Source organism: Lethenteron reissneri, chromosome 24 (assembly GCF_015708825.2).
Source record: "Lethenteron reissneri isolate LAM-NWPU_2019-01 chromosome 24, ASM1570882v1, whole genome shotgun sequence".
NCBI classification, from domain to species: Eukaryota; Metazoa; Chordata; class Hyperoartia; order Petromyzontiformes; family Petromyzontidae; genus Lethenteron; species Lethenteron reissneri.
In genome coordinates this window covers 337,443-361,859 of record NC_083802.1, presented here as the reverse complement: position 1 = coordinate 361,859, position 24,417 = coordinate 337,443, and the positions used below count along the sequence as shown (strand labels likewise).

Genomic DNA, 24,417 nt, shown 5'->3' with positions numbered 1-24,417 from the left:
CATGCTCGGTCGTAACACTTTGCTGCTCCCGCGCCGAAGGCTCCCTGCCCACTGGGTGGATAGCAGCAGAGCCACAGCCCATCGACATCAACCAAACTCCGCCCCACTGTTTTCCAAGACATTGCAACTACTGTACTGCAGAGGGCGATCGCGTGCGTCTCGAAGGAACAGGAGAGCAACAGATTGTTTGCGCGGTTTAGGCGCCGTGTGACTTGCAATAAGCATTGGCGAGAATAACAATGTCGTGCAACAGACTTTAGATGTCGTCTTGGTTCTTTCGGTAAAGTCACGTAGAATGGAAATTCTCACGACGTTTCGGCCACATCGCAAGCAGCCGTCCTCAGGTGGAGAACAGGTCTGTCGAGAAGACAGTCAGACAGAGTCTTCTCGACAGACCTGTTCTCCACCTGAGGATGGCTGCTTGCGTTGTGGCCGAAACGTCGTGAGAATGATTTTATTATGTTGTATTTTATTTTATTATTTCCATTCTACGTGACTTTACCGAAACAACCAAGAAGATGGATCCCTGCAGTCACGAAAGCTTTAAATCAAAAATTGGACTTTAGATGATTAATTTGGGCATGAGTTGTTCACGTACGTCAACATCTCAGGTTGCGCGGTTAGTCCGCACATTGGACAAAAATCGCGCACGGCGAATAAGCGAGAGTCTGCTGGACACTGAAAAAATTCTTCTATTCAGGCTGATTAGACCACAGGGACTAAGTCGCCCACGGATGCACTCGGTATCGTCACAGCTCGGAAGCTAAAGCGGGGTTGAGCTTGGCAAAGTGATTGGATGGGTAAACGTTATTCATAACAGGTGTTGTAGGCTGTGACAACACAGCCTACAGCACAGCCTACAACACAGCCTACAACACAGCCGACAACACAGCCGACAACACAGCCGACAACAGCTGGTATGAAGGAGGTTGTGGTTTCGATCCCGACCCTGACGATGCCTGCTACTGTATATTTAGAGTTTACGTGTCTCTCTCATCATCATCACGGTGGCTAGGAGATGTTGACTACCTCGCCTGGTGTACAGGAGGTCGTCGGTTCGATCCCGACCCTGACGCCTGCTGTATGTTTGGAGTTTGCGTGTCTCTCTCCCGGTGTTCACGTGGATTTTTCTCCGGGTCCTCCGGTTTTTCCCGCCACGTTTAGGATCAAACGCGCGTTCAGAGTATTTGACCGCTGTACATTTCCACGTGATGATAAGTCCACTTCGTTGAGCTATCATTGGTGATGGCCGGGTAGCTTCTCAAAAGAAAGAGCTGTAAAGCTCAGTGGGCCTTAGCTGTTGACCACGTGATAAGCCACTTAATTGAGCTCCCTCGGATTAGCACGGTTGGCTTCGTACGGTGCAAAAGAAGTTCAACATTCATACAATACCATTCATGGCTAGGTCGCTTCTGAAAAAAGAGCTGTATATACACTGGAGAGTTTAAAAATTTCCATTGGTGCATTAGGTATCCACATCTGCTGCAATGGTTTGTGCAGTGGATGTGGTTTTGGGTGGACCATCAGCTTCCGTGGAAGATCAAACCCAGGGATCTTCTGCGTTGGGTCTTTCACCAGGCGTTTGTGAGTTCTTTTGAACTCGATTCGGCTCTCCAAGCTTCATCGGGGGTCGAACTCGAATTGTCGACTTGACTGTCGGTGGTGAAAGTGATTCAGTGTTTGCGAACGTTCTCCGTCAGCGCGCGACGCAGACGAGCGGGAGAAGTGGATCGGAGCGCTCGAAGACACGATCCAGAGGCACTCGCTGCAGCTGAGGGTACCGGACGCACACACACACACGCTGCCTTACACACACACACACACTGCCTTACACTCACACACGCTGCCTTACACACACACACACACACGCTGCCTTACACACACACACACACACGTTGCCTTACACACACACACACACGCTGCCTTACACACACACACACATGCTGCCTTACACACACATAACGCTGCCTTACACACACACACACACGCTGCCTTACACACACACACACTGCCTTACACACACACACGCTGCCTTACACACACACACACACACGCTGCCTTACACACACACACGCTGCTTTACACACACACACGCTGCCTTACACACACACACACACGCTGCCTTACATACACACACACATACACGCTGTCTTACACACACATACACACTGCCTTACACACACACACACGCGCTGCCTTACACACACGCTGCCTTACACACACACACACACGCTCCCTTACACACACATACACACGCGCTGCCTTACACACACGCTGCCTTACACACACACACACACGCTCCCTTACACACACATACACACGCGCTGCCTTACACACACACATACACGCTGCCTTACACACACACACGCTGCCTTACACACACACGCTGCCTTACACACACACACACGCTGCCTTACACACACACGCTGCCTTACACACACACACACGCTGCCTTGCACACACACACACGCTGCCTTACACACATACACACACATGCTGCCTTACACACACACACACTGCCTTACACACGCTACCTTACACACACGCTGCCTTACACACACACTGCCTTACACACATACAAAAACAAAATCCCCCCTGTCACCTGATTAGACTATTGGGGCAAGTGCTGTTAGCGAGCAGCACCTATGAAGGCCGGCACTGTGGCGCACGAGGGGGTGGGTGGCCAGCACCACGCCCAACCGCTTTTGCCTCCCCAGTGGCGATGTTTACTACACACCGCACCAGGTGCTCATTTGAGGCTGAGTCGACCTAGGGAATGGCCAGGCGAAAGCCGCTGCTGCGAGGATGACCGAAGTTTTCGTGATGGTTGATGTTCCTTGACGAGGTCAGCAAAGCATTGTGGGTTCATTTGTGAACCTGCCCCCCCCTCCCTGCTCCCCCCACCCCCCTCCTCTGCCGTGCCCCCCAGGACCCCGAGCTGAACTTGACGCCAGGCGGCGGGGACTTTGAGCGGAAACTGGCGGAAGCTGACGCCTACCTGCAGATCCTCATTGAGCAGCAGCAGGTGCCAGAGACGCACGGGGGGAGACACGGGGGAGACACGGGGGAGACACGGGCAGAGACACGGGGGGAGATGGGTGGGGGGAGACACGGGGGGAGACACGGGGGGAGACACGGGGGGAGACACGGGGGGAGATGGGTGGGGGAGACATGGGGGAGATGGGGGGGGAGACACGGGGAGAGACACGGGGGGAGACACGGGGAGAGACACGGGGGGGGGAGACACGGGGGGAGACACGGGGAGAGACACGGGGGTAGACACGTGAGGTAGTTAACATCTCCTAGCCAGCGTGATGATGATCATAAGAGACACGCAAACTCCAAATATACAGCAGCAGGCATCGTCAGGGTCGGGACCGAACCCACGACCTCCTGTATACCAGGCGAGGTAGTTAACATCTCCTAGCCACCGTGATGATGATGAGAGAGAGAGAGACACGCAAACTCCAAATATACAGCAGCAGGCATCGTCAGGATTCAGGCTCAAATCCATGACCTCCTGTATACCAGGCGAGGTGGTTAACATCTATCCACCGCGGCACCTAGACAGACACCAGGAGATTGTGAGACATAGGGGAAGGCAGACAAGCAATGGGACATCGTCTCGCTCACGCTGCCGCCGCTGTTTGTGCCGCCGTCCCTCCGTGTCCCCGCAGTGCTTCGATGAGAAGCTCAAGCTGTGCAAGGACGAAGAGCAAAGGAGGGTGAGTGAACTCCCCATGGCGGGAGTTTCCACACGGCTTCACCGTGGTATCGGAGCGTGTTTGTCTCGGTGGTAGGCCTCGGCAAGGTCAGGTAAAAGGTAAAAAACAACGAGCCTACCTTTACCCTACACTTACCCATACAAATGACCCGATTACAGGGTAATTACTGGGGTACTACTACACATGAACAAGGTTCATAACAGGTAAATGCTAGGTAGAGCGCTACTTTTACCCTACCGGGTAATTCTTCCGAGCTACCTTTACCCTACCCTTTACTTCACCCCTTGGCATGTCGACACCTTTACCCTTACCTTTTAGCCGTTTACCCGCTAAAAAAGGGTAAATTACCTTGCCTTGCCGAGGCCTACTAGGCCAGTGTGTTAGCGGTTGTGTGTTAGCGGTTGCGTGTTAGCAGTGTGTGTTTGTGGTGTTGTAAGCGGTCGTTTGTTCGCGGTGTGTGTTAGCAGTGTCTTTGCGGTGTTGTAAGCGGTGGTGTGTTTGCGTTGTGTTTGTCCTTTGCAGAAGGTGGGAGAACTCAAAGGGATCTCCATGGTAAGTCTCCACCCCTTCCTACAAACACACAAAGATCCCCTGTGTAGCCTTCAACAGACTGTCGGGGCAAGTGCTGTTTGCGAGTAGCAGCATCTACACAAAGACAAAGACCCCCCGTTTAGCCTCCAACAGACTGTCGGGGCAAGTGCTGTTTGCGAGTAGCAGCACCTACACAAAGACAAAGACCCCCCATTTAGCCTCCAACAGACTGTTGGGGCAAGTGCTGTTTGCGAGGCGCAGCACCTACACAAAGACAAAGACCCCCCGTGTAGCCTCTAACAGACTGTTGGGGCAAGTGGCTATTAGCGAGCACCTATGAAGGCCGGCACGGCACACGAGGGGGTGGGTGGCAAGCACCACGCCCGGCCGCCTTTGTCTCCCCAGTGGCGATGTTTACACACCGCACCAGGTACTCATTCGAGGCTGAGTCGACCTAGGGGAGGAGGCCCAGGACCGATTTGAATAATCGTCGCCGGTGTTGGAGGCGGTGAGCGGGAATCGAGCGTTCGTAGTGCGGCGTTGCACTCACCGCTGCCACTACCGTTCCCCACACCACACTAACACATGCACGCACACCAATAGAATCTCTTCATTAAGTTAACCCGATTTAATCCATCATTGTCAACGACAGCTACCCGTGGGGCAGGCGTGCGTTGGTTGGTTGGGCGTGTGTCTCCGTCCGCGTGAAAGTGCGTCACGTTCACGATTGAAACGTGCAATTGGAACGCAACTAATGGTGATGACGATGATGGTGATGACGACGATGATGATGGTGATGATGATGGTGACGGTGATGATGGTGACGATGATGATGACGATTGGGGATGACGATGGTGATGAGGATGATAATGGTGATGATGATAATGGTGATGATGACGATGATGATGGTGATGACGAAGATGATGGTGGTGATGACGACGATGATGGTGGTGATGATGATGACGGTGGTGATGATGATAATGGTGATGATGAAGATGGTGACCACGATGATGGTGATGACGATGATAATGGTGACGATGACGACGACAATGATGACGATAATGATGATGATGAAGACGACGTTGACGACGATGACGATGATGACGATGGTCATGCTGTTCCCACAGAACATGGTGGAGTCCATAAAGCACTGCATCGTCTTGCTGCAGATCGCCAAGGTGAGATCCAGCCGCCAGGATAATTTAACAATAATAAGAATTGTTATTTCATCTCATCTCACACAGAGACCCACAGACTCACATAGAGACCCACAGACTCACACAGAGACCCACAGACTCACACACAGACCCATAGACTCACACAGAGACCCATAAACTCGCACAGAGACCCATAGACTCACACACAGAGACTCACAGACTCACACAGAGACCCGTAGACTCACACACAGACCCATAGACTCACACACAGACCCATAGACTCACACACAGAGACCCATAGACTCACACACACAGACCCATAGACTCACACACAGAGACCCGTAGACTCACACAGAGACCCATAGACTCACATACAGAGACCTGTAGACTCACACAGAGACCCGTAGACTCACACACAGAGACCCACAGACTCGCACAGAGACCCACAGACTCACACACAGAGACCCATAGACTCACACAGAGACCCATAGACTCACACACAGAGACCCATAGACTCACACAGAGACCCATAGACTCACACACAGAGACCCATAGACTCACACACACAGACCCATAGACTCACACAGAGACCCATAGACTCACACAGAGACCCATAGACTCACACAGAGACCCGTAGACTCACACACAGAGACCCGTAGACTCACACACAGAGACCCGTAGACTCACACAGAGACCCGTAGACTCACACACACAGAGACCCGTAGACCCATAGACTCACACACACAGAGACACACACACACACATAGACCCACAGACACACACACACAGAGACCCGTAGACTCACACACAGAGACACACACACACAGAGACACAGAGACCCATAGACTCACACACAGAGACCCGTAGACCCATAGACTCACACACACAGAGACACACACACACACATAGACCCACAGACACACACACACAGAGACCCGTAGACTCACACACAGAGACACACACACACACAGAGACACAGAGACCCATAGACTCACACACAGAGACCCGTAGACCCATAGACTCACACACACAGAGACACACACACACACATAGACCCATGTGGTTGCGTGGCAACGCAGAGCTCGCTGAACCCGGTGGAGGCGGTGAGGAGCGGCGACGGAGAGGAAGCGGCGGTGGTGCTCGCCGGTACGGCAAGCGGCCGCCCGGAGCTCACGCGCGCCGGTACGGTGAGCGGGGAGACGGTGGTTGTGGTGGTGGTGTTGTTGAGATGGTTGTAGTGTGTATGTACGTGCGTTTGAAATTGTATGTAGATCGGGGGAGCGGGGATAATTGGAGTGGTGGTGATGGAGTTAAACAGGCGATGGTGGTGCGATGGTTGTGTTGCTGTTTGAGTGGTGGCGATGGTGTTAAACAGGCGATGGTGGTGGTGGTGAGATGGTTGTGTTGCTGATTTAGTGGTGGCGATTGTGTTAACGAGGCGGTGGTGGTGAGATGGTGGTGAGATGGTGGTGATGCTGATTGAGTGGTGGTGATGGTGTTAAACAGTCGATGGTGGTGGTGGTGAGATGGTGATGGTGGTGCTGATTGAGTGGTGGTGGCGATGGTGTTAACGAGGCGATGGTGTTAACGAGGCGGCGGTGGTAATTGACGGCGTTGAGACATGAGCCGCGAGTCTCGGCCCGAACCCTTCCGCGGCGAACGAGCGATGGCGGTGTCGCGGTCAGCGCAGCCGCTCGGTGACGGAGTCTCCTGCACCGCCCCCCCACTGCCCCCCACCGCCCCCCCACCGCCCCCCACCGCCGTGTGCCGCAGGTTCCCACGGCACCGCCGGGGAGCGGCAGGCGGGCGGAGGGTCGGCGGAGTCGCGCCCCACCACCCTCGACGTGTCCTCCCCCGCGGCACCGTCGCTCGGCATCGCCAAGTCGCCGCCGGCGCCGCCGCACGCCGGCGCCGGCAACGGGGAGGACGGCTCCGGTACGGCCACGGCGGGCGGGCGGCGCGGGTGGCGGGTGGCGGGGAGCGGCGGCGCAGCGGTTAGCGCTGCGAGTTCGACTCCCGCTCGTCGGCCAACGCCGGTGGCGATTATTCCCGAACCGGTCCTGGGCCTCCTCCCCTAGGTGGACTCGGCATCAAATGAGTAGCTGGTGCGGTGCGTGGTAAACATCGCCACTGGGGAGACAAAGGCGGCCGGGCGTGGTGCTGGCCCAAGCACCCCCTCGTGTGCCACAGCGCCGACTTTCATAGGTGCTCGCTAACAGCACTTGCCCCAACAGTCTGTTAGAGGCTACACGGGGGATCTTTGTGTTTTTGTGCTGTGCGGAGCGGTGGTGCAGTGGTTAGCGCTACTCTGCAGTGCTCCCAGCCCCCGGCTACTCGATTTCGATTGCCTCCTTTCAAGCGCTCACCACCACCTCACCACCACCTCACCACCTCCTCACCACCACCTCACCGCGTCCTCACCGCGACCTCAGCGCGTCCTCACCGCGACCTCACCACCTCCTCACCACGGTTTACCGAGTCATTACCGAGTCACCGTCGTCACCCCATGGCAGGCAGCAGCGGCGGCGGCGGTGACGACGACGACGACGACGACTTCGAGGAGGAGGCGGCGGTTGTGTTGACGTCGCCACGCGACGCCGCCGGAGTCCCACACATCTCCTACTCGAGCAGCGAGGACGAGTTCTACGACGCCAACGACAGCGACGCCAACGACAGCACGTCGCCCAAGCCCCCGCGCACGTGAGTCGCTCGCTCACTCGCTTAGTCGCTCGCTCACTCGCTCAGTCATTCGCTCGCTAACTTGCTCAGTCAGTCGCTCGCTTACTCGCTCAGTCATTCACTCGCTCGCTAACTCAATCACTCGCTCACTCACTCGCTCAGTCATTCACTCGCTCGCTAACTCACTCGCTCGCTCACTCGCTCGCTCACTCGCTCAGTCATTCACTCGCTCGCTAATTCACTCACTCGCTCGCTCGCTCAGTCATTCACTCGCTAACTCGCTCACTCACTCACTCGCTGTGTTACGTTTGCTCGCTCACTCACTCACTCAGTCGTTCGCTCACTCACTCACTCGCTCTGTCACTCATGCAGACACGCTCGCTCGCTCGCTCACTCACGCTGATACGCTCGCTCACGGAAAATGACGACGACGATGACAACGACGACGATGACGACGATGATGACGTCTCCACTGCTGCTGCTGTCCGGTCCCCGGGGTGGAACTCAGGTCATTGGGAGCCTCGGGCCTCAAGCACCCCGCCACCACCGAGTCGCTGGTCTCCATCGCCTCGGGCTGCACCAACGACGGTGTGTACCGGGGGGGCGGGGGGGGCTTGGACACAGTGGGCGGTGAGAATGGGTCGTACCACAATGCCGGTCTGTCCCCTGTCGGACTCCGCTGGTCTCCATCGCCTCGGGCTGCATCAACGACGGTGTGTACCGTGGGGGGGGGTGGGGGGGGTGAGAATGGGTCGTACCACAATGCCGTTCTGTCCCCTGTCGGTCTCCGCTTCCTCCTCACCTCCGTTGCCATCTACCTGCCTGCGCTCGAAACGAATCCTCGTTTGACGCGGGGCTTTGGCAGTCGATTGTTGGCGGTTCAATAAATCCACGGCGGCGCATCCTGGTCGTCGCTTTCGTGAGGAGTGGAACCGATGTGTTCCGGCATGGCTCGGCGAGGGTGCGGTATTTCTGCAGCATTGCCAGACGCTCCTGCGTCCCCGGCCTCCTGGCACGGACGCCCGTCATCCGATAGTGGAGCGACAAAGGGTTGTCAACGAGACACGTTGTTACCGCAGTCGGTCGCGCGGCGATTATCGGTCACGCGGCGCGCGTGGCGACGCGTGTTCGTGGCAACGCATGTACACGTGAAGTGACGACTCGTGTACACGTGCGTCGCGTGTACGTGGCGACGTGTGTACGTGCGACGTGACGACTCGTGTACGTGGCGACACGTGTACACGCGACGTGGCAACGTGTGTACGTGCGACGTGTGTACACGCAAAGTGACGACGTGTGTACGTGGCGACACGTGTACACGCGACGTGACGACGAGTGTAGTGCGACATGCACGTGTGTACGTACACGCGACGTGAAGACGTGTGTACGTACACGCGACGTGACGACGTGTGTACGTGTGTACGTACACTCGTGTATGTGTCTACGTACACTCGTGTAAGTGTGTACGTATACGCAACGTGCGACGCGTGTACGTGCGACGTGCACGTGTGTACGTACACGTGCGTGTCGTGCGTGTCGTGCGTGGGGCAGAGCGCTACGACGCGCAGGACGAAAACGACTCGGAGGAGGGGGAGTCGGTGGAGGACCACAAGAGCGTCATCATGCACCTGCTGTCCCAGGTCAAGCTGGGCATGGACCTCACCAAGGTGAGGCCCCCACCCCCACCACCACCCCCACCGCTCCCACCACCACCATCACCGCCCCCATCACCACCCCCACCACCACCCCCACCGCTCCCACCACCCCCACCACCACCATCCCCACCGCCCCCACTGCCCTCACCGCTCCCACCACCCCCACCACCCCCATCACCACCACCCCCATCACCCCCACCGCTCCCACCACCCCCACCACCCCCATCACCACCACCCCCACCACCACCCCCATCACTACCCCCACCGCCCCCACCGCCCCCACCGCTCCCTGCCCTCCCTTCCCCCCTCCCTCCCTCCCCCCCCGCTCCCCCCCCCCTCCACTCCCTCTGCCCCTTCCCTCCCACCCTCTCCCTCCCTCCAGAGGGGACTCGTATTTCCACCAAAGAAGAGACTCAGGGAGACCTGTGGAGTTACACAGAGACTCATAGAGACTCATAGAGCCCTGTGGAATTATAGACTCACAGAGGCTCACAGAGCTCTGTAGAGATACACAGAGTTGCACAGAGACTCACAGAGACTCACAGAACCCTGCAGAGATACACAGAGTTGCACAGAGACTCACAGAGACTCATAGAGACTCAGAAAGCCCTATGGAGTTACACAGAGACTCAGAAAGACTCATGGAGCCCTGTGGAGTTACACAGAGACTCACAGAGCCGTGTAGAGATACACAGAGTTGCACAGAGACTCACAGAAACTCATGGAGCCCTGTGGAGTTACACAGAGACTCACAGAGCCGTGTAGAGATACACAGAGTTACACAGAGACTAACAGAGGCTCACAGAGCCCTGTAGAGATACACAGAGTTGCACAGAGTTGCACAGAGACTCGTTGAGACTCACAGAGGCCTGTAGAGATACACAGAGTTGCACAGACTAACAGAGACTAACAGAGACTCACAGAGACTCAGAGAGCCCTGTAGAGGTACACAGAGACTCACAGAGACTCGTTGAGACTCAGAGGCTCACAGAGCCCTGTAGAGATACACAGAGTTGCACAGAGACTCACAGAGGCTCACAGAGCCCTGTAGAGATACACAGAGTTGCACAGAGACTCACAGTGACTCGTTGAGACTCACAGAGGCCCGTTCTGCGAGCAGGTCGTGCTACCCACCTTCATCCTGGAGCGGCGCTCGCTGCTGGAGATGTACGCCGACTTCTTCGCTCACCCCGACCTCTTTGTCAGGTGAGCAGCTCCCACACTCACCGCCACGCTCACCACCACACTCACCGTGATACCACCACACTCACCGCCACACTCACCTCCACACTCATCGCCACACTCGCCACACTCACCGCCACACTCACCGCCACGCTCACCACCACTCCCACCACCACGCTCACCACCACTCCCACCACCACGCTCACCACCACACTCACCACCATGCCCACCACTACACTCACCACTACACTCACCGCCACGCTCACCACCACGCTCACCACCACACTCACCACCACACTCACCACCACACTCACCACTACGCTCACCACCACACTCACCACCATGCCCACCACTACACTCACCACTACACTCACCGCCACGCTCACCACCACGCTCACCACCACACTCACCACCACACTCACCACCACACTCACCACTACACTCACCACCACGCTCACCACACTCACCACCACACTCACCACCATGCCCACCACCACACTCACCGCCACACCCACCACCACACTCACCACCACACTCACCACCATGCCCACCACCACACTCACCGCCACACCCACCACCACACTCGCCCTGCGTCTCCCCACGTCTCCTAATGTCACCCTACGTGTGTCCCCCCCTCCCCGCGTCTCCCAGCGTGGCGGGCGGCGTGGACGCGCGCGAGCGCATGGTGGGCGTCGTGCGCTGGTACCTCTCCTCGTTCCACGCCGGGCGCAAGGGGTCCGTCGCCAAGAAGCCGTACAACCCCATCCTGGGCGAGACGTTTCACTGCCACTGGACCGTGCCCGACCACCACCACCAGCAGCAGCAGCACCAGCAGCAGCAGCAGCAGGGAGAGGTCGTGGCGGCCGTGCCGGCAGCCCCAGCGGAAGAGACCAGCGTCAGTGCCCCCACCACACCCGCCACCACTCCTCCACTACTCCCCCCCCACCACTACTCCCCCACCACTACCCCCCCCTACCACTACCTTCATCACCCCCCCCCCACCACTACCCTCCCCCCACCACTACCCCCACCACCACTACCCCCACCACCACTACTCTCCCCCCACCACTCCCCCCTCCCACCACTACCCCCCACTAGCTCCCACATCACTAGCCCCCCCTCCCCACCACCACCACTCCCCCCCTACCCCATCTCTCCCCCCCCGCCCAACCATGGTGCTGATGATGATGGTGGTAGTGATGATGATGATGATGGTGCTGGTGTTAATGATGGTAATGGTGATGATGGTGACGTTGGTGCTGATGGTGATGATGATAGTGCTGGAGATGGTGCTGGTGATGATGAAGGTGCTGACAATGATGGTGATGGTTTTGGCGCTGATGATGATGGTGCTCGTGTTGATTGTGGCGCTTGTGATGATGGTGCTGATGATGACGATCGTGTTGACGATGATGATGATGGTTCTGATGCTGGTGATGATGGTGCTGATGATGACGATGGTGCTGATGATGACGATGGTGCTGATGATGACGATGGTGCTGATGATGACGATTGTGTTGACGATGATGATGGTGCTCGTGTTGATGGTGGCGCTGGTGTTGATGGCGCCGGCGATGACGATGATGCTGACGATGACATTGATGGTTCTGGTTATGATGGTGATGGTGCTGATGATGATGGTGATGGTTTTGCCGCTGGTGATGATGGTCCTCGTGTTGATGGTGGTGCTGATGTTGATAGCGCTGGCAATGACGACGATGCTGACGACGACATTGATGGTTCTGGTGACGCTGGCGATGACGGCGCCTGCCGACGTCACTGCGCGTGATGTCCCCTCCCTCCAGCAGGAGCTGGCGGCGGACGGGCCGGTCCCGTGGGCGACCAAGGGCAGCGTGACGTTCATTGCCGAGCAGGTGTCTCACCACCCGCCCAGTGAGTCGCGCGCTGTTCACACAAGGGGCGCCCACGCTGGCTAGGAGATGTTGACTACCTCGCCTGGTGTACAGGAGGGCGTGGGTTCGATCCCGACCCTGACGATATAGTTGAAGTTTGCGTGTCTCTCTCATCATCATCATCACGGAGGCTAGGAGATGTTAACTACCTCGCCTGGTGTACAGGAGGTCGTGGGGTTGCGATTCCGACCTTCACGTATGTTTGGAGTTTGCGTCTCTCTCACTCTCCCCGTGGTCGGGTGGATTTTTCTTGGGGTCCTCCCGGTTTTCCCCTCCACATTTAGAATCGAGGTGCGTTCAGAGCATTTGGCTGCTATAAATGTCCACGTGATTAGCCACTTTGTTGAGCTCACCTTTGTGGCCTGGTTGCTTTGAAATAGCCATTTAGTTCAGTGGGCCTTGCCTGGTGAAATAAAAAAATAGGAAGACAAAGATCCCCTGTGTAGCCTTGGCAGACTGTCGGGGCAAGTGCTGTTAGCGAGTAGCAGCAGCGCCTATGAGAGAGACAAATACAAAGATCCCCCGTGTAGCCTCTAACAGGCTGTAGGGGCAAGTGCTGTTAGCGAGTAGCAGCAGCGCCTATGAAGGAGACAAAGACAAAGATCCCTCGTGTAGCCTCTAACAGGCTGTAGGGGCAAGTGCTGTTAGCAAGTAGCAGCAGCGCCTATGAAGGAGACAAAGACAAAGATCCCCCGTGTAGCCTCAACAGGCTGTAGGGGCAAGTGCTGTTAGCGAGTACCAGCAGCTCCTATGAAGGAGACAAAGACAAAGGTCCCCCGTGTAGCCTCAACAGACTGTCAGGGGCAAGTGCTGTTAGCGAGTAGCAGCAGCGCCTATGAAGGAGACAAAGACAAAGATCCCCCGTGTACCTCAACAGGCTGTCGGGACAAGTGCTGTTAGCGAGTAGCAGCAGCACCTATGTAGGCCGGCACTTTGGAACACGAGGAGGGGGGAGGTGGGTGGCCAGCACCACGCCCGACCACCTTTGTGGTGATAATGATGCGGTGACCACCACCGTCCTGGTTGGACTGTCCAGCCCGCTGCTGCTGCTGCTGCTGCTGTTGCTGCTGCGGTTGCTGTTGCTGCTGCTGTTGCTGCTGCTGTTGTTGCTGCTGCTGTTGCTGCTGCTGTTGCTGTTGCTGCTGCTGTTGCTGCTGTTGCTGGTGCTGCTGTTGCTGCTGCTGTTGTTGCTGCTGTTGCTGCTGCTGTTGTTGCTGCTGCTGTTGCTGCTACTGCTGCTGTTGCTGCTGCTGTTGCTGCTGTTACTGCTTTTGCTGCTGCTGTTGCTGCTGCTGTTGCTGCTGCTACTGCTGCTGTTGCTGCTGTTGCTGCTGTTGCTGCTGCTGCTGCTACTGCTGCTGCTGCTACTGCTGCTGCTGCAAGCATGATGACCGGAGTTGACGCTCTTTGGCGGACCAGACGGACTTGCCGTGGTGACGGGTTCTGCGACCTTGCAGTACCCGTCGCCACGACACGTGCCGAAGTCGGTGTGTCATACCGCCATGTGACCCTCCCCTGTGACACTCCTCTGTCACACCGCCATGTGACCCTCCCCCCTCCCTCCCTTCCCGAATCCTCGCCATGGCAGTCTCGGCCTTCTACGCCGAGTGCCACTCCAGGAGGATCCAGTTCAACGCTCATATCTGGACCAAGTCCAAGTTCCTGGGCATGTCCATCGGCGTGCACAACATCGGGCAAGGTACCCCCCCCACCCCCCCCACCCCTCCCCACCCCCATCCCTCCCGCCACTCACCGCCACACTCACCGCCACACTCACCGCCTCACTCACCGCCTCACTCACCGCCGCACTCACCACCACACTCATACTCACCACCGCACTCACACTGACAACCACACTCCCACTCACCGCCACACTCACCGCTGCACTCACCGCCACACTCGCACTGACAACCACACTCACACTCACCGCCACACTCGCACTGACAACCACACTCCCACTCACCACCGCCACACTCACTGCCACACTCACCGCCACACTCACCGCCACACTCACCGCCACACTCACACTGACAACCACACTCCCACTCACCACCACCACAATCACCGCCACACTCACCACCACACTCACCGCCACACTCACCACCACACTCACCGCCACACTCACCGCCACACTCACCGCCACACTCACACTGACAACCACACTCCCACTCACCACCACCACACTCACCGCCACACTCACCGCCACACTCACCGCCACACTCACCGCCACACTCACCGCCACACTCACCGCCACACTCACACTGACAACCACACTCCCACTCACCACCACCACACTCACCGCCACACTCACCACCACACTCACCGCCACACTCACCACCACACTCACCGCCACACTCACCGCCACACTCACCGCCACACTCACCGCCACACTCACCGCCACACTCACCGCCACACTCACACTGACAACCACACTCCCACTCACCACCACCACACTCACCGCCACACTCACCGCCACACTCACCGCCACACTCACCGCCACACTCACACTGACAACCACACTCCCACTCACCATGACCGCACTCACCGCCGCACTCACCGCCGCACTCACCACCGCACTCACCACCGCACTCACCACCGCACTCACCGCACTCACCGCACTCACCGCGCTCGCTCCGGGTGTGTGCGCCGGCAGGCTGCGTCTCTCTGCTGGATCACGACGAGGATTACATCATCACCTTCCCCAACGGATACGGACGGTACGGAGTTGCGCGCACGCACGCACTCACTCACTCACGCACTCACGCACTCACGTACTCACGTACTCACGCACTCACGCACGCACTACACACTACTCTACACTATACACGACACTATACACTGCACTATACACTACACTATACAGTGTACTATATACGACACGCTACACTAATCACTACGCATTACACAACACATTACACTACACTATACATGACACTACACATTACACTACACCACACTAAACACCACACTACACTACGCTACACACTACACTACACTACGCTACACACTACACTATGCTTCACACTACACTACGCTACACACAACACTATGCTACACACTACACTACGCTACACACCACACTACACTACACACTACACTACGCTACACACTACACTACACTCTACACACAACACTATGCTACACACTACACTACATACTACACTACATTACACTACACACTACACTACACCATGGTGCAGCTACGGACACAGCAGCTACCCTACCACGGGGTGCAGCTCTGCCTCCCCTGCCGCCCCATCAATCTTGCGGCCTCGCCGTGGCCAATGCTTCCAGCTGTGGCTCTCTGCAGCTGTCTGGAGCACGCCGCTGCCGCCCCCCCCCCCCGAACCGGCCCCGGGCCTCCGTCCAGGTCGACGCGGCCTCAAATGAGAGCCTGGTGCGGTGCGCAGTGAAACTCGCGTCGAGGGAAACAAAGGCGGGCGTGGCGTTGACCGCCCACCCGCCTCGCTGCGTCGTGTCGGCCTTCGTAGGCGCTCGGTAACAGCACTTGCCCCAACAGCCCATTAAGGCTATACGGGGGGGGGGGGATCTTTGTCTTTGTCTTTTTCCCAGGTCTATCCTGACGGTGCCGTGGGTGGAGCTGGGAGGGGAGTGCACAATCAGCTGCGCCAAGTCGGGCTTCACGGCCACCGTCAACTTCCACACCAAGCCCTTCTATGGCGGCTCCAAGCACCGCATCAGCGCCGAAATCCTGTACGGCAACACGCGGCACTCGGCATACATCGCTCATCACTCGGCACACATCACACGGCACTCGACACTCGACACCCGCAACTCGGCAAACATCTATCGGCCCTCGGCACTCGCCACTCGGCACTCGGCACTTGACACCCGCAACTCGGCGAACGGCTATCGGCACGTGGTGCTTATCGCCTCAACGCGTTCCGCGGAGAAACGACGCCAGGGATGGGCGTTGGCGCGTCGTGTTGACACGCCGTGGGATGGATTACCAGGCTCCACACTCGCTTACTATGCTTGGGCCAGTTGCTCTTCACAAGCCGTGCGAGAGAGAGAGAGACAGTTTTGTTGTTGTTTGTTGTTGTTGTTTGTTGTTGTTGTTGCTGTGACACCGCCACAGCTCCCCGAACGAGAAGAAGCCCTTTGTGTTGATCGAGGGCGAGTGGAACGGCACGATGCACGCCAAGTGGAGCACGGGGGTCAGTGCGCGGGGACACGCGGGGATACACGCGGGGTCACACACGGGGTCGGGGACACACGCTGGGGACAGACGCGGGGACACACACGGGGACATACACGGGGACACACACGGGGTCGGGGACACACACGGGGTCGGGGACACACGCTGGGGACACACACGGGGACACACACGGGGTCGGGGACACACACGGGGACACACGCGGGGACACACACGGGGACACACGCGGGGACACACGCGGGGACACACACGGGGTCGGGGACACACACGGGGACACACACGGGGACACACACGGGGTCGGGGACACACACGGGGATGGGGAGGACACGTGGGGACACGCACAGGGACACACACGGGGACACACGCGGGGACACACGCGGGGACACACACGGGGACACACACGGGGACACACACGGGGACACACACGGGGACACACACGGGGTCGGGGACACACACGGGGATGGGGAGGACACGTGGGGACACGCACAGGGACACACGCAGGCAAACGCGGGGATGCACGCGGGACACACGGGGACAGAGACAGACAGCGATGCACACAGCGATGCACACAGCGATGCACACATCGGCACTGGGGAGACAGGTGGCCGAGCCTGGTGCTGGCCACCCACCCCGTCGTGTGCCGTGCCGGCCTTCATAGGTGCTACTTGCTCACGGCACTTGGCCCAACAGTCTGTTAAGACTTTACGGGGGGTCTTTGTCTTTTTCTCGTCTTTGTCTGGGCGAGGTACTGTGGGGGGAGCGGTGGTGCAGCGGTTAGCGCTACGCTGTGCTACGAAGCACGGCTACCCGAGTTCGATACTCCGCTCACGGCGAACACCGGCAACGATTATCTGAACTGGTCCTGGGTCTCCCCGAGGTCGTAGACTCTGTACCTTCTGCGGTGTGTGTGTAGCAAGCATCGTCACTTAGGGAGAGACAAAGACGGCCGGGCGGGCGTGGTGCTGGCCACCCACCCACGTCGTGTTACGGTGCCGGCCTTGGTCGGTGCTCGCTGCTGGCTAGCAGCACTTGCCCCAGCGGCCTGCGCGCCTAACCGGGGTTGGTGGGGAACTTTGCCTTTGCGTGACAGGAGAGCAGCGTCTTTGTGGACACCAAGTCCATTCCCATCACCAAGAAGAAGGTGCGCAGGATCGAGGACCAGGGAGAGTTCGAGTCACGGCGGTAAGCCGGAGCCTCCTCCTCCTGCTGCCCGCTCGCTCGGTCGACTCGGCCGCAATGAGTGTCCGGTGGAGCCTCGCCGTGGGGAGAGCGGGGGGCACGCAACGGTTGTGCCGAGGTGCTCGCGATGGCGGTGGCCGTGGTAGTGGCGGCGGTGGTGGTGATAGTGGTCATGGTGGTGGTCGTGGTGGTGGTGATAGTGATAGTGGTGTTCGTCGTGGTGGTGGTGATGATGATGATAGTGATAGTGACGGTGGTGGCGGTGATGATAGTGATGATGACAGTGGTGGCGGTCATGGTGGTGCTGGTGGTGGTTGTGTGGTGGTGGTGGTGGTTGTGTGGTGGTGGTGGTGGTCGTGGTGGTGATGATAGTAATAGTGATGGTGGTGGCGGTGATGCGAGTGATGGTGACGGTGGTGGCGGTCGTGGTGATGGTGGTTGCGGTGTGGTGGTGGTGGTGGCGATGTCAGTCGTGAAGGTGTGGGGAGCGGTTCTGACGCTGCGCTACGAACCCGGCGACCCTAGTTCGATTCCCGCTCATGGCCACAGACATCGGTGTACCGATTGTCGGCTTCAACCGAGCTCCGAGTGGTGGACGCATCGAGGTTGACCGGACCGTCCACCTTCAGCCCCGCTTGGCCTAAAATGTACTTCTGGTTTTGGTCTCTCCTAAGTCACCTCGGCCATAAATGAGTATACCAGGTGAGGTGGTTAACATCTCCGAGCCACTGTGATGATGATGAGAGAGAGAGAGACACACAGACTCCAAATATACTGCAGCAGACATTGTCAGGGTTGGGATCAAACCCACGACCTCCTGCACACCAGGCGAGGTAGTTAACATCTAGCCACCGTGATGATGATGAGAGAGAGAGAGAGACACGCAGACTCCAAATATACAGCAGCAGGCATCGTCAGGGTCGGGATCGAACCCACGACCTCCTGCATACCAGGCAAAGTAGTCAACATCTCCTGGCCACCGTGATGATGATGAGAGAGAGACGCAGACTCCAAATATACAGCAGCAGGCTTCGTCAGGGTCGGGATCGAACCCACCACCTCCTGCACACCAGGCGAGGTAGTTAACATCTCCTAGCCACCGTGATGATGATGAGAGAGAGAGAGAGACACGCAGACTCCAAATATACAGCAGCAGCAGCAGCAGGCATCGTCAGGGTCGGGATCGAACCCACGACCTCCTGCATACCAGGCGAAGTAGTCAACATCTCCTAGCCACCGTGATGATGATGAGAGAGAGACGCAGACTCCAAATATACAGCAGCAGGCGTCGTCAGGGTCGGGATCGAACCCACGACCTCCTGCACACCAGGCGAGGTAGTTAACATCTAGCCACCGTGATGATAATGAGAGAGAGAGAGAGACACGCAGAATCCAAATATACAGCAGCAGCAGCAGGCGTCGTCAGGGTCGGGATCGAACCCACGACCTCCTGCACACCAGGCGAGGTGGTTAACATCTCCTGGCCAACGGCGGCTGCCGTGGTGTTGCCGTAGGCTGTGGCGTGACGTGACGAGCAGCCTCAAGGCGGGGGACATCGACCGCGCCACCGACGCCAAGCACTACCTGGAGGAGCAGCAGCGGGCCGAGGCGCGCGGGCGCAAGGAGAGCGGGGACGCCTGGCGCACCAAGGTACTCGCGCCCGCGGTGGTGGTGGTGGCGGCGGTGGTGGTGGTGGTGGCGGCGGTGGTGGTGGTGGCGATGACGGTGGTGGCGGCGGTGATGGTGGCGTGGTGGTGGTGACGATGGTGGTGGTGGTGACGGTGACGACGGTTATGGTGGTGACGATGGTGGTGGTGGTGACGGTGGTGATAGTGGCAATGATTGTGGTCGTGATGGTGGTGGTGAAGCTGGTGGTGAAGCTGCTGGTGAAGGTGCTGGTAATTATGGAGAGCAGCATTGCAGTGCTTCGTGCACCGTGCTACAAACGTGGCCCCCCAAGTTTTGATTCCTGCTCGCTGCCGACATCGGTGACGATTACCTGAATTGGTGACTTGGTCTCCCATCGGTGGATTCGGCTTCGAAAATGAGCAGCTGGTGCTGCGTGTAAACATCGCCACTGGGGAGACAAACGCGGCCGGGGGTGGCGTTGTCCACCCACCCCCCTCTCACGTGCCGTGCTGCCTTTCATAGGCGCTGCTGCTACTCGTTAACAGCACTTGCCCTGACAGTCTGTTAGAGGCTACACGGGGGAACTTTGTCTTTGTCTCCTTCATAGGTGCTGCTGCTACTCGCTAACAGCACTTGCCCCAACAGTCTGTTAGAGGCTACACGGGGGATCTTTGTCTTTGTCTCCTTCATAGGCGCTGCTGCTACTCGCTAACAGCACTTGCTCGAACAGTCTGTTGAGGCTACACGGGGGATATTTGTCTCTGTGTAGTTATTCCACGAGGATGGAGAGTGCTGGATTTACGACAACCCTCTCATCAAGAGGCTGGCCCCGGCTCAGGAGTGACAGAGAACACTCCGACACTCCGACACGCCACGTATCGTTACACCCCGATGTCAACTATAAGCCGTGAAGTTTTTTTTATTTTACCAGGCAAGGCCCCGCTGAGCGATGCAGCTCTTTTTTTCAGACACGACCCGGCCATCACAAACGATAGCTCAACCAAGTGGGGCATCATCATCATCGTCGTCGTCGTCGCGTGGAAATTTACAGCAGCCAAATACTCCTAAACGCGTGGCGACGTCGCTTGTGAACGTGGAGAGAGGAAAAACCCGAGGACCCCGGAGAAAATTCCACGCGACCATCACGGGCAGAGAGAGACACGCAGACTCCAAATATACAGCAGCAGGCGTCGGGGTCAAGATCGAACCCACGACCTCTTGTACACCAGGCGAGGTAGTTAACATCTCCTAGCCACCGTGATGATGATGATGAGAGAGAGAGACACGCAGACTCCAAATATACAGCAGCAGGTGTCAGGGTCAGGATCGAACCCACGACCTCCTGTATACCAGGCGAGGTAGTTAACATCTCACCACGGAGAAAGACACGCAGACTCCAAATATACAGCAGCAGGCGTCAGGATCAGGATCGAACCCACGACCTCCTGTACACCACGTGATGTGCCACCCGCTACAAGGCACCCCTCGCTACCGCTACGCAGCAGACGGCACGCTTAGAAACGCACCCCGACCTCATCCCAACATGACAACGCTCGCCACCGTTACGCTACCGGCGACGAACAGCACTTTCCTCCCCGTGTGGCCTTCAAAAGCCTGTCCAAGGCGACACGGGGGGGGGATCTTTGTCTCTGTGACTCGTGCAGCGAGCAATCAATCCCCTCTTCCCTCGCCCGCCAATATTCCAGCGTGGCCCCACGCGCGGCTTCCAGGGAGGTGGTCTCGGGTACGCGAGACCATTCCTGTCCCCAACCCGGGGTCGGGCGGCGGGCGCGATCTGTCCGGTGAATTTTTTGCAGCGCTCCGTCTATAAATCTCGGCCGCAAATATCGTCGTCGCCTCCGCCGCCATCACTTACAGCTTCCCCCCCCCCCCCGGCCCGTGAACACAGCGAGAGAGAGAGAGCGAGGATGGTGCGTGCGTGCGTCTAATGACCAAAGCGGGAGACGCTAAAGATTTATTTGCGTGTAAAAAGAAAACAGTTGCCGCGCGTGCCGAAGCGACGATGCTAGCGCCGCCATCACCGTCGGCATCGAAGTCACCGTTGGCGTTGCCGTCGGCGTCATTGTCGGCGTCACCGTCGGCATCACCGTCGGCGTCACCGTCGGTGTCATCGTCGGCATCGCCGTCGGCGTCACCGTCGGCGTCGCCGTCGGCGTCACCGTCGGTGTCATCGTCGGCATCGCCGTTGGCGTCGGCGTCACCGTCGGCGTCACCGTCGGCGTCACCGTCGGCGTCACCGTCGGCGTCATTGTTGGCGTCGCCGTTGGCGTCGGCGTCACCGTCGGCGTCATCGTCGGCGTCGCCGTCGGCCACGGTCCATCCGGAGTTACGGAATTCCGCGCCTCGCTGTCGCTTGCCCACCAGATTTCTGATGCACGGTCGATTCGGCGAAGTGCCAATCACCCTTGAATGTATGATGAACCTGTTCAAAATTAATATGCAAATAAAATGCATTCGGTGTATTCTGCAGATGCTGAACTGTGTTCCTGATTACTTTGTTGTTATTCAAATTATTATTGCGAAGGTTGAGTCTGGTCAGTCGGTCTATTGTCTAGAGATCCTGGTTTCACCTGAGGACGGTTGCTTGCGTTGTGGCCGAAACGTCGTGAGAATTATTTGTTTTATTTTTATTATTTTATTACTTCCCTTCTACGTGATGACTTTACCGAAAGAACCAAGAAGAAAAAAGTCTCTTTATTGTCTCAGCACCCCGTGGAGGCGGCACGTGGGCAGGTGGTGGTGGTGGTTGTGGGGGAATCCTGTCCACGTGACACTTCCGTTTGCCATGCGCCCGGTTTCCGATTTACGACGACCCACGTTCACGACGTTTACACGACGTCGCCGCCGCGGGTCGATTTCCGACGCAGGCGTTTGGTTTTTACGACACACCCACCGACACGTCCGTGCGGCTTTCCGAGTGGCGCTTTAGTCGCACTGGGTTTGTTTCTCTTGTTTTGTGCGTTTCGTTTGTTTTACGCTTTTACGAAGCCCTGTTTAACGCGGTTGTAATAATAAAAAGTGGGTGGGGGAGGGAGGAAATAAAAATTAACCCGTAAAAACAAAGTTTTTCACTATAAATCCTTTATATGCGTGGCGGCTAGAGTCCTCTCGTCCTCTGGCTTGAGATGGCTGCTACCTATGGGTCAGATGATTGTCTGCCAGTATTAAGCAATTGGTAATTAAATATTTAATTTGTTTTCCCTAAACAGTGTAAAATTTTGGAAAAAAAATTGTCACGAACATTAATTGTCTCGCACAACGAGTCTGTGTGCAAAATGTCAGCTCGATTGGATCACGGGAAGTGGGTTAAAAAACGACCGAAAGATTTGCACGGTCGTAAGCGCGCAAGCAAGCAAGCGAACTTAATATAAAGGATTTAAAAAATACCCACGTCGGCAAGTGATGATGGTTTCTACCGTGACCTCAATCGGGGGGGGGGGGGGGGCGAGGGGGGGCTGACACTTGAATCACACGCAGGATGTCTGTCGAAAAACAAAGAGCTTTACAGCTCATCGGCTTTATGACATTTTGTGTCGCCGCACTTGGAGGTGCAATTACACCCATTGGACGGCAGACGGCGGCACAACGAGGCAATTGCGTTGCCACTCGGGGCGCACAATCAATTGGTTGCATTCTCGGTGTGTTGGTAAAAGTCTTACCCACCACCCCGCTTTCGCCAACGCCTCGTGTCGTAAACATTGCAAGGAAGAATTCATGAAAAAAATATAAATGTAAAAAAAAAATATTTGCGTTGCGATGGCCGGGAATCGAACCCGGGTCAACTGCTTGGAAGGCAGCTATGCTCACCACTATACCACCATCGCTGTACAAGATCGAGGCATTCTATAAAATCTATTTATAACTCAGACACCGGTATGGTGATTGCCTAATAAGTAACATTACGGAATAATAGATTCGTGTACACTACAGTTACCGCACAATTGCGTGTTGCGTTTACAATCGTTGTTATGAATAATTTCGTTTGCATATAAACGTTGTGGTCTCTTAACACACTGCCTTCATGAAAGTAACGTGGGAAGATTTTCTTTTATATATACCGTTGAACGGATAATTTTTTTAGATGTTACGTTAAAACTTAATATATAATTTAACGATACACATGTTCCGCGTTGGATAGATAAGTGTTGACGAGGCGGGTGTGGTTCAGATGCCTCGTTAGCGCAGTAGGTAGCGCGTCAGTCTCATAATCTGAAGGTCGTGAGTTCGATCCTCACACGGGGCATTAGTATTTTTTATATTATATTTTAATTAGTTTTTTTTTACATGTTATTTGTTTTGCCTGTGCCTTGAAAAGCATTGAACGGTTGAGTCTGTAATCCACGTCTTAAATACGCGTGTCAATTAAATCGTCGTTGGTGTTATAGAGCTGCATCGGCCCAGTCATCTCAGTCACCGCGTCTTCGACCGCGCGCGATGACGTCAACGCGTCCCGCCAGCGCGCGATGACGTCAACGCGTCCCGCCAACGCGCGAGGACGTCAACGCGTCCCGCCAGCGCGCGATGACGTCAACGCGTCTAGGCCAACGTGCGATGACGTTCCCGCGTTCC

The 24,417-nt window shown here is 56.9% G+C and overlaps 1 protein-coding gene and 2 non-coding genes across 6 annotated transcripts in view; 2 read left to right on the top strand and 1 right to left on the bottom strand.

Moving 5' to 3' along the window:
• The window catches only part of LOC133346362 (oxysterol-binding protein-related protein 9-like), a 28,542-nt gene extending 6,232 nt beyond the window's left edge, over positions 1–22,310 (top strand). The window contains exons 4-24 of one of the 4 annotated variants that reach the window (XR_009755551.1): positions 1,701–1,777; positions 2,930–3,025; positions 3,678–3,725; positions 4,248–4,277; positions 5,384–5,434; positions 6,493–6,595; positions 7,187–7,348; positions 7,927–8,113; positions 8,601–8,680; positions 9,644–9,759; positions 10,868–10,953; positions 11,581–11,824; positions 12,735–12,822; positions 14,431–14,541; positions 15,496–15,559; positions 16,416–16,556; positions 16,942–17,020; positions 18,110–18,201; positions 19,713–19,848; positions 20,597–21,138; positions 21,242–22,310. Coding sequence is in view for 3 of the 4 variants with exons in the window: in XM_061557857.1 (XP_061413841.1) it covers positions 1,701–1,777; positions 2,930–3,025; positions 3,678–3,725; positions 4,248–4,277; positions 5,384–5,434; positions 6,493–6,595; positions 7,187–7,348; positions 7,927–8,113; positions 8,601–8,680; positions 9,644–9,759; positions 10,868–10,953; positions 11,581–11,824; positions 12,735–12,822; positions 14,431–14,541; positions 15,496–15,559; positions 16,416–16,556; positions 16,942–17,020; positions 18,110–18,201; positions 19,713–19,848; positions 20,597–20,671 (2,066 nt within the window). In the remaining variant the exon portion in view is untranslated. Of the gene's footprint in view, positions 1–1,700; positions 1,778–2,929; positions 3,026–3,677; positions 3,726–4,247; positions 4,278–5,383; positions 5,435–6,492; positions 6,596–7,186; positions 7,349–7,926; positions 8,114–8,600; positions 8,681–9,643; positions 9,760–10,867; positions 10,954–11,580; positions 11,825–12,734; positions 12,823–14,430; positions 14,542–15,495; positions 15,560–16,415; positions 16,557–16,941; positions 17,021–18,109; positions 18,202–19,712; positions 19,849–20,596 lie in introns of all 4 variants that reach the window. The other 3 variants (XM_061557858.1, XM_061557857.1, XM_061557859.1) reach the window with 3 other exon arrangements.
• A 1,290-nt stretch (positions 22,311–23,600) lies between these two features.
• Positions 23,601–23,672, bottom strand: TRNAG-UCC (transfer RNA glycine (anticodon UCC)). The gene has a single exon. It is a non-coding gene; the product is annotated as a tRNA-Gly (tRNA).
• A 346-nt stretch (positions 23,673–24,018) lies between these two features.
• Positions 24,019–24,091, top strand: TRNAM-CAU (transfer RNA methionine (anticodon CAU)). The gene has a single exon. It is a non-coding gene; the product is annotated as a tRNA-Met (tRNA).
• Positions 24,092–24,417: the final 326 nt, after the last annotated feature.